Source organism: Phocoena sinus, chromosome 11 (assembly GCF_008692025.1).
Source record: "Phocoena sinus isolate mPhoSin1 chromosome 11, mPhoSin1.pri, whole genome shotgun sequence".
Taxonomy (NCBI): domain Eukaryota; kingdom Metazoa; phylum Chordata; class Mammalia; order Artiodactyla; family Phocoenidae; genus Phocoena; species Phocoena sinus.
The window spans coordinates 75,402,821-75,419,996 of record NC_045773.1 but is presented as its reverse complement, the minus strand read 5'-3'; the positions used below and the strand labels follow the sequence as shown (position 1 = coordinate 75,419,996).

Genomic DNA, 17,176 nt, shown 5'->3' with positions numbered 1-17,176 from the left:
CGGCCCACGTATTTCAAGGATTTCCAAGACCTCTGGAAGACCATCCACGGACCCAGCTTCCGCGGACTCCGGGTTTGGAATTCTTTAGTCTGGATTTCCTTAACTGCATTCATTAGCCCAGAGGATTTCAAACTTTGCCCCATAATCTCCTCAAATCACCTGGAGAACTGAAAAAATTCCCAATGCCCAGGCCACATCCTGTTTCAAGTAAAGCAGAATCTCTGGGGTAGGACCAGGCATCAACGCGTGTGTTTTAAACTCTCCAGCTGATTCTAAAGCGCAGCTACGTTTGAGAACCAAGTTGCTGGTCTCTTTATGGCATACACTTGATCTAATGCTTTATGGTCGTTTGCTGTCCTTAATCATTGAGCCAGAAGCAATAGAAAGGCGTCTGTCACAGAAAATAATTTACTGAGAATCATCTTAGAAAAAGGAAATAAATTGGGGTCAAGGGTGTGCATACCTTCGCAAAGTTTTCCCTGGGTCAATAAGCAGCTGCAATTTCTTCGGCGAACGCCAGGCGGCAACTTCTCCCTCCTCGCTCCTCCTGGACCGCCTTCCCACTTCTGATCGCACAAAGAGCCGGCCTCCTTCGCGGTGACATCACAAAGGGCCGATTCCCCGCCCCTTCAGTATCACCACGTGTGTCCCCGCGCCCGGCGGCCACCCGACTCATTCCCTCGCCGGCCGGTCTGCGCAGCGGAGGAGGGTGGTTGGCAGCGGCTGGAGGCTTCGCTATGGGAAGTTGTTCCTTCGCTCTCTCGCGCCCAGCCCTCCTCGCTGGTTCTCCGCAGCCGCTGTCGGAGGAGAGCACGGGGAGGCGCGGGTTGCAGCCGCTGCTGCTTCTCCCCGCCCGGGCAGCCGCGCAGCTGGGCAGGTGCTGAGCGCCCCCGGAGCCTCCCTCGCCGCCTCCCTCCTCTGTCGGGCTGTCCGGCTGCCGCAGTGCACATGGGGTGTTGGAGGTAGATGGGCTCCCGGCTCGGGAGGCGGCGGTGGATGCGGCGCTGGGCAGAAGCAGCTGCTGATTCCAGCTGCCGGGGGACCACGCGCCCCGGGCGCCCTGCGAGCCCCGGGCTCAGCCATGGGGATCTCCGCGAGCAGCAGCACCGCCCCGGCCTCCTGCAGCCGCATCGCCGGAGCCACGATGATCGCGGGCTCCCTTTTCCTGGTGAGAGCTCGGGGTTGCTGGGGGCTGGGGGGGGGGGGGGAGCCGGGGGCGGCGGCCGCGTGGGAGCAGAAGGCACCGCGCTCCGGGAGCCGGGCGGGTCCTCGGGCCGGGGCTGCGGGGGGCTGGGGTCCGGCCGGCTGGGTCGGGAGGTTTGCGACCGAGGGAAAGCAACACAGCGGAGGGCTCGGACCGGGTCATTTGGGGGAGACGTAGGGCTCAGCCGGGACTCCGGAATGAAGGCGAATTGTTTTCCTTGCAGTCTGGCTGCGCCGGGCGAGGTGCGGGAGGTGTCCACCGGGCTTCCTGCGCATTTCAGGGCTTCTCCCCCTCCACGGCCCCTCCGGGGGCCTCCACCCCCTCCACGCACCCCCACGGCCACCGGCCGCTGCCCCCGCCGCGTGGAGTGGGGCTGGGGCCCCGGGGTGGGCGACGAGGCTGGCGGCGGCCGCCGCTTTGTTGCAGCTGCAGTGTCATGTCGGGATGCTACCGCAGTGGGAGAGCGCGGGACCTGTGCGTGCTGGCTCCCAAGACCGCCGCGTGCATCCGCGCCTAGCGTTCGGCGCGGGCGCCTCGCCCCTCCCCCCATCTCTCCGCTTTGGCTGGGTGGGTCCCGGTTTCTGCACGCCCAAAGAAGAACCCTGAGACCCGCTCTGAGGCGCCTCCAAAGCGCCGGCTCGCAGCCAGTCAGAGCCAGCGCGTTGGCACTTGAGTGGGGGGAGGGGGAGAGAGCTCTCCATAAAGGAAGCTGAATTTTCTCCAGTCTTTCCTATCGCTCGCTTACCTGTGGCCGGGCAGGTGAGCCAACAGGGTGAGGCAGCTTCCTCCTTGGGCACTCGGTCTGCATTCAGCTCCAGGGCGTGCTCTGTAGGTAGTCCTCTCTGTCACTTATCTGGTCAGAGCCTGAAAGCACCTTTGACCCAAAACTTATCCCCAACTTCCCCAGAACCCTTCCCCTTCTTTGCAAATGTTGAGGGGGATGGGATGAGTTAGGGGGAAGAAAGTTGACTTAAGATCAAACCCGAGCCACCATACGCTTCCCGTGCGTATCTTTTTGTCTCCTCAAGGAGGATGGAGATTCTTAGCTAAAGGCCGAACAAAAACAAAAAACAAGAGCCTATTTTCATGGCAGGGCTGTGTCAGGGAAAGGCAGGCTTGCTGTCTCCTTCTCGCAAAGGGCTTAATGCCTGGCCAGCCAAGATCTCTTAGATCCCAGGGCATTGCAGTTGCTATGGCCTGAGCATTCATCCTACAGACACTCTGGTTCCCTGTGTGAGGGTGTGTTTTAAAGGGGAAGAGAGAGACTAAAGAAAAGTTTGGTGCTGTTAGCATTTATAATGAGGCAAGTCCCAGTCTTCCTCCAAAGACCCTTTTCTGCCCATTTTATAGAAATGGCAAAGTCAAGATTTTTATCGTTGACTCAAGGGTGGTGGGTGATGAGCGGTAGAGGGGGAAGGTCTCTTAAAGCAGGGAACCTGGATTGGACAGTCTTGGTGTGGAGAGAAGCCCATCTAAGGCCCAGGGAACATTGATCCTAAGATGAAGTAGGTCCATCCTTCAGCTGCCTCCTTGTCAGCCTTAGATCTACTACTGTGCCCCACTATGTGCCACCCCACTACATGCCTGTCCAATCCCTCCAACACATCTGATCATTAAGCTCCCCATAGAGTCCATTTCTGGATTAAGTCTTAAGTCAGTGCAATATTTCATTGACTTTCCATTTCTGCATGAGATGCTTAAAGTAAGGTCAGAACGTAATCAAAGTGCAGCTTGCTTTAACCTCCAGAGAAAGAGCCCAACTCCTTTTCTGAAATCATTAAGTCCAGTTGACCTAAAAATTGTGCACTGGATTTGCAACTGAAGACTTGAGAATGTAAGTTTGGCTGTCTTTAAAAAAAAGAAAAAGAAATTTATAGTCATGTTTAGAAGCAATCTCAAGATATTAACTAAAATGTGTCCTTATTCTTCTGCTAATTATGATAAGAAAGGTTCCACTTCAGTTCATGGAATGGCCTAGAGTTGACCCCATTGTCCTGAAGGGAAACTGAGAGGGTGGACCAGGGGTCACCAGGGTGAGGAGGCAATGTCTTTTATTTTTCCCATTCCCACTCTGCAAGCTCCAGTCCTCAGCCCAGGCGTTGTTAGTGTATAAAATGATGATCTCATAGGACTTCCCTGGCTGTCTAGTGGTTAAGACTCCACGCTCCCAGTACAGGGGGCACGGGTTCAATCCCTGGTCAGGGAGCTAAGATCTTGCATGCTGCAAGTCATGGCCAAAAAAAAAAAAAAAATGATGACCCCACGACATTGTTATAAGGATTCTTTATCCCACTGGGATCCTTGGCCATGTGAAAATGACAGACTCCAGGTACTGGAGCTCAGGTAGACACGGAAGCACGCTCAGAACACTACCGGGGCCAGTGGGGAGATAATGCCCTACCCATTCGTTGCCGTTAGCTTCAAAAGTAATAAACCCAATAAAATGTCTTTTTATTATGGCTTTCCATCACTCTTCTTCTTTCAAATATCTCCTTTTTTGGGTGACAGTGTTTGTTGTTGTCACGATTTTTGACAATTTCTTTCTTGTGATGACAGGCTAACTGAAAGAGAACTTACTATAAGCTTTAAAAAATCTTTAGTATATAATATACATATAACATACATATAATATGTATACATATATATACATATACATATATAATATGACTATTATTATTGTATGTGTCAGGTGTTTTATAGAGAGTATCTCTCTTACTCCCAACATCTCTGAAGCAGGTGGGATGATTTCCATTTTACAGTTGGGAAGATGGAGGCTGCAAAAACTTCATTGATTGTCCTGGGCCACCCAGCTCCCAAGGGATGATGGCACTGGGGCTGGGACCCAGGACAGCCTGACTCCCTCTCCCACTTCATGCCTCCCTCCTGTGCCACTCTGCAGGTTTCACAACTCCAAATTGCCGGATGATGAAATGTAACAGGAGAGAAGGCTCACTGGGGGAGAGTTGAGGCTGGTGGTTTGGTCTCTGTTGCAGGACGTTGATGAGAATGACAGCAGTGCCTTTGGAGGAAAGTGTTTTCGCTGCTTGCACTTCTGTTTCTGATGCGTTTATTTTTGTTGTTGTTTTTTTTTTTTGGCCACACCACGTGGCTTGTTGGATCTTAGTTCCCTGGCCAGGGATTGAACCCACGCCCTGTGCAGTGGAAGCACGGAGTCTTAACCACTGGACCGCCAGGGAAGTCCCTGTTTCTTTTTTGTTTTTAATTAATTAATTTATTTGTTTATTTTTGGCTGCATTGGGTCTTTGTTGCTGTGCGTGGGCTTTCTCTAGTTGCGGCGAGTGGGGGCTACTCTTTGTTGCAGTGTTCAGGCTTCTCTTGTTGTGGAGCACGGGCTCTAGGCTCGCGGGCTTCAGTAGTTGTGGCTTGCGGGCTCTAGAGCACAGGCTCAGTAGTTGTGGCGCATGGGTTTAGTTGCTCCGTGGCATGTGAGATCTTCCCGGAGCAGGGCTCGAACCCGTGTCCCCAGCATTGGCAGGCGGATTCTTAACCACTGCGCCACCAGGGAAGTCCGAAAGTCCCTGTTTCTGATGCGTTGAGATATCTGTGTGATATAGGAAAGTGAACCACACACTGAAAGGCAAAATATTGCGTGTTTCAGGGCTTCCCTGCTGAAGCCCACACGCCTGGAGCCCATGCCCCGCAATAGGAGAGGCCACCGCAATGAGGGGCCCCCGCACCTCAGCGAAGAGTGGCCCCTGCTCACCGCAGCTGGAGAGAGCCGCGCACAGCAACGAAGACCCAATGCAGCCAAAAATAAATAAATAAAATATATTTTTAAAAACCCCAGAAAACAATATTGCATGTTTCAGGCCAAAAGTCTGGAGAGCAGATAAATGAGACCTTAAGGTTTGTGCCAGAGTTAAGGAATGTGCTAGAAGGGCTTGCCCAGTATGACATAACACACTCAAAGATGTCTCTTGCCCTCAGGGAGTTGCTTTGACTGGACAGATAGAATATTGGCAGTGGGACAGTCAGAAGAAGGGAGCCGTAATTGATAAGGAAATGAGGTCTGAAATTTTAGAAACCACTCATCTGCACAGATTATCAATTCCAGATAGGATAGTTGCTGTAAGATCCTTCAGCTGTGCTAGTCTAGAAAGTTCCAAGTATGGTGTTTGTCAGTGTCTTTGAGACTAGATGTCTAGCTTAATGCCATCTCCTGACCTTTGCTTATCAAAGTTAATTTGATAATTTGATAGTACGTTTGTTGTATAAACGTACATGGCTATCAATAGTGCTGGTTGGGTTTCACGCGTTCAGAAAGAATCAGTGGATGAATGTACTATACTCAAAGTAATACACAAAATGTGATAGATGTTAACATCTTTAAACTACTTGAAATAATTTTGGCTTTTAGTCTGAAAGTCAGAAGAAGAAAGGTCTTCCTACTCTCAGAATGATATCTACTAGCCTTGGTAGGGAAAGTGACTTATGACTCAGAAGAGTAGGGAATGCAGACCTGTCCCGGAAGGCAGGGTTTCTCATGTACCCCGAGAATCTCCCATCCCTGTTGTCAAAATGTATAGAATGGGATCGAGCTTTCTCATCTGAATTCTCATCTCAACTGTTTCTAAAGGCATATGGCTGAATCTGGTGCAGGCCCAGTCCGAAACAAACAAACCTACCGTGTAAAGAAAACACACAGGCGCACCAGATCAGCAAGAAAACGATTCCTTGTCATGGAATGCAGGCTACCTTAAGTTGAGGAAGTACCCGGGACTAAATCGGCATAGGTCCACCAACCGGCTAGATTACATATTTTCGTGTGGCTAAATTTGAACAGAGTCTTTCAGGCTGGATGTGGTTAGCACAGTTAATGCTGTCTTTTCCAGCACTGTTTGCAGAAGGCCCCTTTCTCCAGGTGGATGGGGTGAGTGTGCGTGGGCTCAGTCTGCTTGTAGATCAGAAGACATCACATTTCACCTTACACTTGACTCCATCTGTGAGGATGAGAGGTAACGTCTCTTCAGAGATTCCATAGAGAAGTTGCAAATTGGTTTTGTACTCAGCCGGCCCTTTATAAAGCATTCAAACTATAATTGGCTCAAGTAGACTTTATTAATTGTGTGTGTGTGTGTGTGTGTGTGTGTGTGTGTGTGTGTGTGTGTGAGTGATGGGAAATGGTCAGATGCATCCTCAGATTATTCAGGGGCCAGTGTGAATTGAGTGACTTTTCCTTCTGTCAACTGCCATGCCTTTTTTTCCGGTAAGCACTAACTCTGCTGGCCCTCTTCCCCCAAGCAGGCCTGGCAGACTCCGGTGATGCCAGGTCACCCGGCAACTTCCTGGAAAACTCAGGTGCTTCTCTGGGGTGACAAGAGTCTCTCATCGCCCTTGGGCATGTGCCCGACGACCATTTGGAGTGGATGCAGTCTGGAGCATTAGGTGCAGCTATGTCTGTTTGACAGAATGAAAACGGAAGCCGTAATAGGAGTTAACCTGGTCCCCAAATTGAATCCCCGTTTAGTGTTAGCGGGACACTGGGCATTACTGTTGCTGGGATAGCAGCTGCTGAGCTTCGATTCTTTAGGGGTGGGGTGAGGTCGTGAATAAATACTGGCCTAGCCCCAGTGTTTGTATTTGTCAAATACCAAAAAGTAAACAGGCATCCTAAATTGGCTTGTGTGCTGCCACCTGGCTACTCTACCACCTCCCATTTCCAGCCTGAGTCCAAGAGGAGAGGAGCCGGGCAGAGATTATAAGTAGGGAGGAACCTGGCAGATGTTTAAGTGTCTGCTGAACGCTCACGAGAGCTGTAGAAACCTGGCGCTCACGGACGTTTAGGCCGTTGCTTGAAAGCAGTGGTGACCTCACGCTTCGTAAGAGCTGCTGAAGGCCTCCAGGAACGGTCCGTTCTCCTGGCTTCTGGCTCTCTGGAGTTTTTCCACATGTTAGCACCCTGGCCTTGGAGATGATGGATGCTTGCAGTGGTGGGAAAGTTGTGCTCAGGGGGTCCTCAAGCAGGGGTGGGACTGGGCGGGGCATGGGTGGGGAGTCAGGGCGGCGTGCTATAGCCCCATCTTCTCTTGAGAATATCTGGGAATTTTGTCCAAGGCTTCATTCTATTTATTTATTTATTTTTGGCTGTGTTGGGTCTTCGTTTCTGTGCGAGGGCTTTCTCTAGTTGCGGCAAGCGGGGGCCACTCTTCATCGCGGTGCGCGGGCCTCTCACTATCGCGGCCTCTCTTGTTGTAGAGCACAGGTTCCAGATGCGCAGGCTCAGTAGTTGTGGCTCACGGGCCCAGTTGCTCCGCAGCATGTGGGATCCTCCCAGACCAGCGCTTGAACCCGTGTCCCCTGCATTGGCAGGCAGATTCTCAACCACTGCGCCACCAGGGAAGCCCCAAGCCTTCATTCTAAACAAAAAAAAACAAAACCAAATTTTAAAAAGACGGGGCTTCTGGGACTTCCCTGGTGGTCCAGTGGTTAAGACTCTGCACTTGCATTGCAGGGGGCACGGGTTTGATCCCTGGTCAGGGAACTAAGATCCTGCATGTCATATGGCGTGGCCAAAAAGTTAAAAAAATAAAAATAAAAAAGAGGGGGCTTCATAAACGAAGTCACAGCAAGGCTCATGAGCTTCTCTTGATATAATATTTTATTTATTTTATTTATTTATTTTTGGCTGTGTTGGGTCTTCGTTGCTGTGTGTGGCCTTTCTCTAGTTGTGGCGAGTGGGGGCTCCTTTTCGTTGCAGCACGCGGGCTTCTCATTGCGGTGGCTTCTCTTCTGGCAAAGCACAGGCTCTAGGCACATGGGCTTCAGTAGTTGTGGCACGTGGGCTCAGTAGTTGTGGCTCATGGACTCTGGAGCATAGGCTCAGTAGTTGTGGCACATGGGCTTAGTTGCTCCGAGGCATGTGGGATTTTCCCGGACCAGGGCTCGAACCTGTGTCCCCTGCATTGACAGGCGGATTCTTAGCCACTGCACCACCAGGGAAGTCCCGATATAATTTTCCGTTTGCTCTTTTGCCACCCGGACTGCTTGGTGGCTCTAGTTCTTGGAGCCATTTGCTAATCTGTTTTGGGAGAAGGAGCCTGAGTTGAATGGATTTAGGAGAAAGGAAAGGAGTGAGTTCCTGGGTTCTGGAATCCAGTGAGCAGTGGTGGCTTTAAGAGGGCTTTGGCCCTGACAGCCCAGAGGGAAGGAATATTAATGGCTCTTAATATGAATCATCGATGTTGGTATCGTTAAGCTTCTATTTATTGAGCGTGTACCATTGACATTGTGTTGAATACCTTCTACAAACGATCTCAATAAAACCTTCAAGTCCATGAGGTAGTAGCATTAGCCCCATTTTGTAGGAAATGAGGCTTAGGAGAAGTTATGGTCAAGCAGTTGTCGACTGCCAGAGAGAGAGTTCAGATCTAGGCCGACCTGGCTTCCTACACACTGCTCTTTCTGCCAAGATGTGGGTAGGGCACAAGTAACCTTAATTGACTGGAATTTTGTTTCCCGTTAAAGGAATGCTTTTACCTGAGAGTCGAACATTTTCTTTCCACTGGGTGAGCATTTCTGCTCCACGATGGCATTTGGAAGTTTAGCCCAAAGGGCTGATTATAAAGTAAAAGCAACCTGTGTGTGTGTGTGTGTGTGTGTGTGTGTGTGTGTATTGAAAGGGGAGGGCATGCAGCCATTGGCAAGCATTTTCCTATGGTGTGATTCTGACAAGGAATGGTACCACGGTTAAGATGGAAAGATACTCTTGCAAATTGAAATGTTATAAATAGGGAATAGACGCTTTGCTTTCCTGCTCCTTGGGTCATTTTGAAAAATATTTGCTTAGTGAGTAACAGTATGACATGGGTTCTGCTTAGCATGGCAGTTTCAACTCATCCTGAGAACTTGAGGACCTCTTGGGGTTTTTTCTTTGCTGCCAGCCTGATTATTTGTATAGGATCAGTGCATGGGTTTGCCTCATCTGTTATTAGTATTTTCTTTGTTAACTTTTCATTTCAGGTCTCTTAGAAACTGATTGGGCTCCATGATTTGCATGGTCTTGTATGTGATGTGTTTGTGTGTGGTTTATCACGCTTGTAGCGCTCTCCTAAGCAAGGTTTTCATAGATTGTAGGTGCTGAGTAGACTAAAGAAAGGCATAAGGGGAGAAGAAATGTTATCACAGGTTCCAGGAAAGAGGTTGGCATTCTGGTTTCCCAAAGAATCTTTTAGAGACAAGACCATAATCTGATATCAACTTAGGTATGGCCAGTTCAGCATAACCAGGGTTAATAGAGGCAAGAGGATGGGAAGGGGGAAAAGTACTCAAAGGCAAATGGTGACAGGTTCCCAGAATAATCTAACTGGGCCTTAGTCACTCCTTGCTCTTCCTTTACTTCTGGACGTCCATGGCTCTTCTCTCTTTGGTTGAAATCTTGTGTACCTGGTCCAGGAGAAATACCAAATCGGACAAGATCTGGGTATGCTTCCCTCCCCATGTGGGATGCTCAGGGCCAGCGTTACTCCATTTCAGCTTCTTACTGATGACAGACAATGTGCTATTCATCTTTGTGTTTCTGGCTCAATGCCCTGACACATAGTAGTTAAGCAATAAATGATTGTTGAATGAATTCCAGAAGGATTTTGCTGTAAACTAACTGTTCATTCATTCTAGACGAGTTAGAGGGTAGTGAGAGCTTGATCTATCTCTCAATACTTTGAGCTACATCTCAAGGGTATTTGAGTTACTAACAAGGAACATTTAATTTATTTATTATTATTATCTTTTTAGCCACGTTGCACCGCTTGTGGGATCTTAGTTCTGTGACCAGGGATTGAACCTGGGCCCAGGATTGAACCTGGTCCCTCGGCAGTGAAAGTACCGAGTCCTAACCACTGGACCGCCAGGGAAGCCCCTTCCCAATTCATTCTTATTCTTGGATGTTACACAACCATTCCTGTACAGTTAAAACTAATATGTACGTGCTTGTGCTCTGCGTTTCTTTCCGTAGCTATTTTTCTGTGATCTTACAGGGATATATTTTTCACTCATTTAATAAATATTTATGGTGTGTCTGTTAAACATCAGGCATTGCTAGACTCTGGGTATGTGATGGTAAAAGGCTATTAATGGGTCCTCCCTCTTAAAGTTTATAGTTTATCAGGGAAGACAGAAGGGTTGATATTTAAAGACTAATCTTCTGAAAGAGCAGAAGGGTGAATATTCCAGTAAGAGGGAACAGCACGTGGAAGGGCCCAGAGGTAGGAAAGGGCCCACATGTTCAGAGACTGGAAAGAAGGCCATTGTGGTTGGTGCTCAGCGAATAGAGGCAGAGGGGGCATGGACTGAGGTTGAACAGGTGGGCAGAGGCCAGACTGTACAAGATCTTTAAAGATACGAGTACAGTGGGAAGCAGGGTAATAATATGGCTTTAATTAGATTTTTTTTTTTTTTAATAGATCACTGTGGCAGTTCTGTGGAAAATGGGTTGGAAAGGAGAAACGTAGATGCAGGAGACCAATTGGAACCTTTTGCCATAGTTCAGGGGAAAGATGATGGTTCTGGGGCGGTGGCAGTGAACATGGGGGGTTACCCGTTAGATCTGCAAGAGTTTGAAGAGAGTTTCCTGATGGTGAAACACGAGCGGGCAGGTGCGGTGAAAAGCAAGCAGTCATCAAGCCTGGCTCCCTGGCACCGTGTGGCTTGTGGGATCTTAGTTCCCTGGGGGGCACAGGTGTCGAAACTGTGCCCCCTGCAGTGGAAGCTCGGAATCCTGACCACTGGACCGCCAGGGAAATCCCATGACTCTCCGCTTCTTGAATTTAGTCTTTGATGGTCTGATTCCTTTGAAGGGGAGGCTGGGGAAGGAGTGGGTGGGATTGGGGCACCCAAAGTTTGGATGTGAGTTTGAGGTGCTGTGGTTTATGTCAGTGCAGTCTTCATACCCGCCAGTTTTTTTTTTTTTGTTTGTTTGTTTTTTTTTGCTGTATGTGGGCCTCTCACTGTTGTGGCCTCTCCCGTTGCGGAGTACAGGCTCCAGACGCGCAGGCCCAGCGGCCATGGCTCACAGGCCCAGCCGCTCCGCGGCATGTGGGATCCTCCCGGAGCAGGGCACGAACCCGTGTCCCCTGCATCGGCAGGCGGACTCCCAACCACTGCGCCACCAGGGAAGCCCTGCCCGCCAGTTTTTAAGCCCACCTCTTCTCTGGTTGGCAGTGTGTTGAGTCATGCCCCTGTTGTTGGACACTTAGGTTATCGTCATTGTTTTCCTACTGCAAGCGAGCAGCAGCAATAGAGTTGTCTCTGTACAGACGAGCTGCTCTTTTCCCTTTTGGGTTGTTCCCAAGAGTGAGGTGCATTTGAAGTGTATTCCCCAGAGTGGAATTGCGGGGTCGCAGGCAATGAACGAACCATTTTATGGCTCGTGCTGCCTGTTGCCAGATTGTCTTTAGAAAGACTCAATTCATTAAAAACATCACCAGCAACCTGTAAATGTACCTTCTACCCCACAAGCCTGCCAACGTTGAAGTTTCTCATTTTAATTTATTTATGCTGCTTTAATATAGACCTGTAAAGGTCCTTGGTTGTGCAAATTTACATTTCAGTAGTTGCTAGGGATATCATCAATTTATCCATGGGATAATTTCCCTTGTAATGATTCTGTCTCAACTATTGAGTGGAATTTGTGTTAACCTCCTTTGCATTAATTCTTTACATGTTTAGTTATAAGCTTTTATTAGCTATATGTGGCATATATTTTTCCAGTCTACTTTTAATGTTTTTATATTTCATAATGCAAACATTTCTGTTAATGTTTTTTTTTTCTTTTTCTTTCTTTTTCTTTTTTTCAGCCGTGCTGTGCGGCTTGCAGGATCTTAGTTCCCTGACCAGGGATTGAACCCGGGCCACGGCATTGAAAGCGTGGAGTCCTAACCACTGGACTGCCAGGGATTTCCCTCGGTTAATTTCTTAAACTTATTTTCTGAAAGTATCAGAATATGAGAGTATCTTCTTTTGTGTCTGAGAGTATCTTCTTTTGTGTCTGAGAGTATCTTCTTTTTTGTTGTTGATTTTTGTTTTCACAGTCAGACATTGATCTTTTTTTTTTTAACATCTTTATTGGGGTATAATTGCTTTACAATGGTGTGTTAGTTTCTGCTTTATAACAAAGTGAATATATTTGATCTTTTTAATGTTGGGTTTATTAACCTTTCTGGAATTCAGCATCATGTTAGTGGTGAGAACTACATTAGTGTGTTCTGCAGATGTTCATACTCCTAGTGTGAGTAAAGGATTTCACGGTCAAATAAGTCTCACCATTTTCTGCAGTCCTCCCGCTGGGCCTCCTGGAGCCATCATCAGGCTGCCATTAACTGTGCCTCTGCAAGACAGGGCTCCAATCAGGAGCATTTCCTAAACTTTTAGACCAGGGGTGGGTGAACTTTATCTATAAAGAGCTAGATAGTATTTTCGGCCACGTAGACCCTGTGATCTCTGTGGAAACTACTCAACTCTGCCTCTGTACTTTGACAGCCGGACCTAGGCAATGCCCAGAGGAATGGGTGTGGCTGGGTACCAAGTAAACTTGATTTGTGGACACCAAAATTTGAATTTCAAATGATTTTTTTCATGTGTCACAAAATTTTATTCTTCTTTTGATATTTTTTCCCCAACTATTAAAAACGTAAAAGCCGGGGCTTCCCTTGTGGCGCAGTGGTTGAGCGTCCGCCTGCCGATGCAGGGGACACGGGTTCGTGCCCCGGTTCGGGAAGATCCCACATGCCGCGGAGCAGCTAGGCCCGTGAGCCATGGCCGCTGAGCCTGTGCGTCCGGAGCCTGTGCTCCGCAACGGGAGAGGCCACAACAGTGAGAGTCCTGCGTACCGCAAAAAGAGAAAAAAAAAAAAAACGTAAAAGCCGGAGTTTGTTCACCGGTGTTGTAGACCCTAGAATCGTGAACATCTGACTTAACTTCTTCTCCCTTTGTCTCCAGTGTACCTACTAGTAACACATCCTTTCTCCTCTTGTGTTTTCTCATTTGCTGTATAGTAAGTCTATCTTCTAAATCTGTTTGGAAACGCCAGTTGGTCCTTGCTTGTCTTTCACCTCTTTGCCATGCGGTCTGTATGTTTTGTTCTGTGTGGGCTCCTAGCCTAGTAGGGTGTTCTTTGTTTTTTTTTTAATTTAGAGTCTTTGACACACTTACCAAGAATCGGATATTTTCGTGTTTTTATTTTTTTTTTGGCCGCACCTCACGGCTTGTGGGATCTTAGTTCCCCACCTAGGGATGATGGAACCCGTGCCCTCTGCAGTGAAAGCACGTAGTCCTAACCACTGGACCTCCAGGGAACTCCCGTGTTTTGTTTTGTTTTTTAATGAAAAGGTGGCTACACGTTTATTCTTTTTTTTTTTTTTTTTTTTTTTTTGCGTACGCGGGCCTCTCACTGCTGTGGCCTCTCCTGTTGCGGAGCACAGGCTCCGGATGCGCAGGCTCAGCGTCCATGGCTCACGGGCCCAGCCGCTCCGCGGCATGTGGGATCTTCCCAGACGGGGGCACGAACCCGCATCCCCTGCATCGGCAGGCGGACTGTCAACCACTGCGCCACCAGGGAATCCCACGTTTATTCTTTAGTGTTGTAAAAAAAAAAAACAGGTATTATTTATTTATTTATTTATTTTATTGGATGAAAGGTTCTTTAAATTCTGTAGTGCTTTACAATTTTCAAAAGTTTCATACACATGATTCGTATTCATATAATCCCATAGTAACCCTTTTTCCCCCATCCCCATATTGCTTCTCCCCCTTCCCTCTCTCCACTGGTAACCACTAGTTTGTTCTCTATTGGATATTTGTGTTTTAATTGGGGTGTTTTAAAAAGTTGTCTAATCCCAAGGGACTGAAGCTAAACTAGAGTAAAATGACAGTAGAAGGAGTGATGATTAAAATAACTAACATTCATGGAGAACTTCCTTGGGTCATGCGTGTTCTACCTGCTTTATGTGTAGTAACAATTAATTGTGAAAACAACCCTAGGATTGTTATCCTATGTATTATTTTTATTGCATTATTATTAAAATTATTTAATTGTATTATTATAATTAAATAATTAGGAAATGGAGACACAGGTCAAACCACTTCCATACCCTCCCCCCTCCCCCCTTCCCCCCCCCCCCCCAGCTCCAAATCAAGATCTGGTAGAGCTGGGCTTGCTCAGATGCTTCAAGCTAAATTAGGTTTTGTTTATACTTTCAGGCTGGAGTTGCTGGCCTGGCTGGTGCTGTTAGTTTTGCCTTGGTTTGTATGAGGATTCTATAAATTCTTAGTGAGCCCAGAGGCATGTTTCCCCTACACCTTTACCTGTCTTATTTATAAGTTGGCTTCTCCACGTAGGTGGGGGTCTTAGCCTATAGAACTAGCCATCGTGATGGATGGAGGGAGATGCGTTTCTGTGGTCCAAGGCCTGAAGGCTGAGTACACACTCTTCTGCATTGTAGGTTCCAGGGAAGACAGCATCCGGGTTAGTTCAGTCTTGCCCATTTTTTTCCCTTTTCCCCTGGGTCCCCCGAGCTTGCCTCCTTCCGGTCCTGTTGTCAGCACATTCTAGCCTCAGCATTCTCTAGATTTGCCAGCTTTAACAGCAGTCCCTGCTTTTACCCTAGCAACAGAAGGCTTTTTTATATCAGAGAGGATAGTAGGCAGTGCCAGAGCCAGCCAAATTTATATAACACAACTGAGAACAGGTCTGTCCGTGCTTTGTAGAAGCTTTATCCCTGGTGCCTTTCTCTTTGTACATTCTTTTTCTTTCTTCAAGTCTAGAGAATTCCCAGCAGTCAGTGTCTTGCGATTACAAATTTAATGTGATGCTGAAAATAAAACGGTCAGAACTTCTGGGGGTGTTTCTACCCTGCCTGCTTTTTGCTGTTTGAGCATCTATTAGTATGTCTTATAGTCACCATCTCAGGAATAACTTGGTTCCCTTTTCTTTGTTATCGTATCCACAGTAGCGGAGATTCCTTTTGATGTACTAATTTTAGGCAGCATTGAACAATTTTCTATAGCAAACTCACAAGTGGTCTTCCTGCTGATCCCTTACGAATAGACAAAAGTTTGTCACTGTCTTGAGTTTGCTCATTTTCCATGAAAAGTGATTGGAATTTGATAGGGAACAAGAATGACATAAACACGTTGTACTTATAAACTGCGTGGACTTTTTTCCCCATTTGTTTGAAGGACAACGTCACGGGATAAGAATTGTTAAAGAGAAATAGGCATCAGTATTCTGACATGTATCAGCACATTCTGACATGTATCAGCACAGCTGGTGCCTCTTGGGTCCATCTCTGTGCCCTAGAGTAGAAGCGATATAACAGGACAGGTGTGATGTGTATCACCAAGGTGAGTGTGGAGGCCTTTATAGCTGGTCGTTTTAGAGCTACCTCTTCCCTCCTTTGAAATTTGCTTTGTCTTGGGTTTTCCTTTTTAATCACTTCCTAAGTATTTACAGTGCTCCCATATCCTGTACAGTTTGGGGTGGTACACTGATATTTGCTCATTTAACCATGATTGGTGGTGAAATAAGTGTCCTAAGTACATGAAATTTTTCAAATAACTAAAGTTGAAGCTAAGAGGGACATAGGTGACTTCCGGAGAATAATCTCATTACACTGCTTATAATTCCAAGCACCAAGTTAGTGTAATCTTTTTATGAAATGAAGGAGAGGTATTTAAAATTCTTCGTTACATTTGCTTGTCATCTTAAGCACCACACAAAGCATAATTCTTATAAGCCAGTTTTGGTTCTGTTAAAACAGAGTGATATCCTCAGGGGCTTTGGAGGCGAAACTAGTTGCCTTTCCACCGAAAGGTGCCAACCTGCTTTATCTCTTGAGTGATGATGGCTACGTGGTGGAGGCATTTTGGTTTTCTCTCACTTGCCTTTATATCCGTGCTCATGCCCAGCAACCTCTTCCATCCCCACCCTCTACTTTGCTGCTTCTAATTACTTACGGTCTGCAAAGCCATTCATTCATTTAGCCAACAAACCCTGGCCAGTTATACCACACATTGGGTACTGTCCTCAAGGACTTGGAGAGCATCAGAATGTAACAGAGTCTATTCTTATCCTCATGGAGCTTGTGGTCCAGAGGGGAAGACAACACTAAGCAGATGAATGTGTAACTACAAAATAAAGGTGGTCGTATAGGAAAAACAGGAACGAGGGGATGGATAAACAACAAGGTCTTACTGCATAGCACAGGGAACTGTATTCAATATCCTGTGATAAAGCATACTGGAAAAGAATATGGAAAAGGATGTATATATATGTATAACTGAGTCACTTTGCTGGACAGCAGAAATTAACACAACACAATATAGTAAGTCAACTATACTTCAATAAAATAAATTTAAAAAAATAAAACATTTAATAGCCTAAAAAAATGTATATGAGGGGAGAATATGAGACCAGTTTTAAGTTGGGAAGGGGAGGGCAGGGACAGCATTTCCAAGTAAGCCCTAACTCTGGTAAAGGTTTTGCATTCCGTCGTTAAGTCATATGGGGAGCCATTGAGAGTTTTAAGCAGGGGATGGAAGGATCAGATTTGGCGTGTCAGTTGGAATGGGTGTCAAGAAAGGAAGCCACAAACTCCATACTCTGCTGGACTCTCCGAGGAGGTATGAGTGTTTCTGTGAGTGAGCTCCTGGTCCCTGAATTTTTGGACATTTCTTTTGACTGCTGAGTACAGGTATTGGCAGGCTTCTTTTTTTTCTTTTTCTTTCCTGTAAAGATCCAGATAGTAAATACTTTAAGTTTGCAGCCGTATGGTCTCTATTGCAACTATCCAGCTCTGCCGTTAATAGCATGAAAGCAGCCATAGACAATACCTGAATGAATGCCTAGGTTCCCGTAACACTTATTTACAGGAACAGGGGGCGTGTAGCTTGCTGACCCTTGGCTCAGAGGATGCTTTGTTTATCATTTCCATGATCTTCGTCACAGGTGATTGAGCAAGG

The 17,176-nt window shown here is 47.2% G+C and overlaps 1 protein-coding gene across 1 annotated transcript in view; it reads left to right on the top strand.

The window, feature by feature from the left end:
• The first annotated feature begins 666 nt into the window (after positions 1-666).
• Positions 667-17,176, top strand: part of TNFRSF21 (TNF receptor superfamily member 21) — a 66,205-nt gene continuing 49,695 nt past the window's right edge. The window contains exon 1 of the mRNA XM_032648978.1: positions 667-1,168. Within this exon, the coding sequence (XP_032504869.1) occupies positions 1,082-1,168 (87 nt within the window). The 5' untranslated portion in view covers positions 667-1,081. The remainder of the gene's footprint in view (positions 1,169-17,176) is intronic.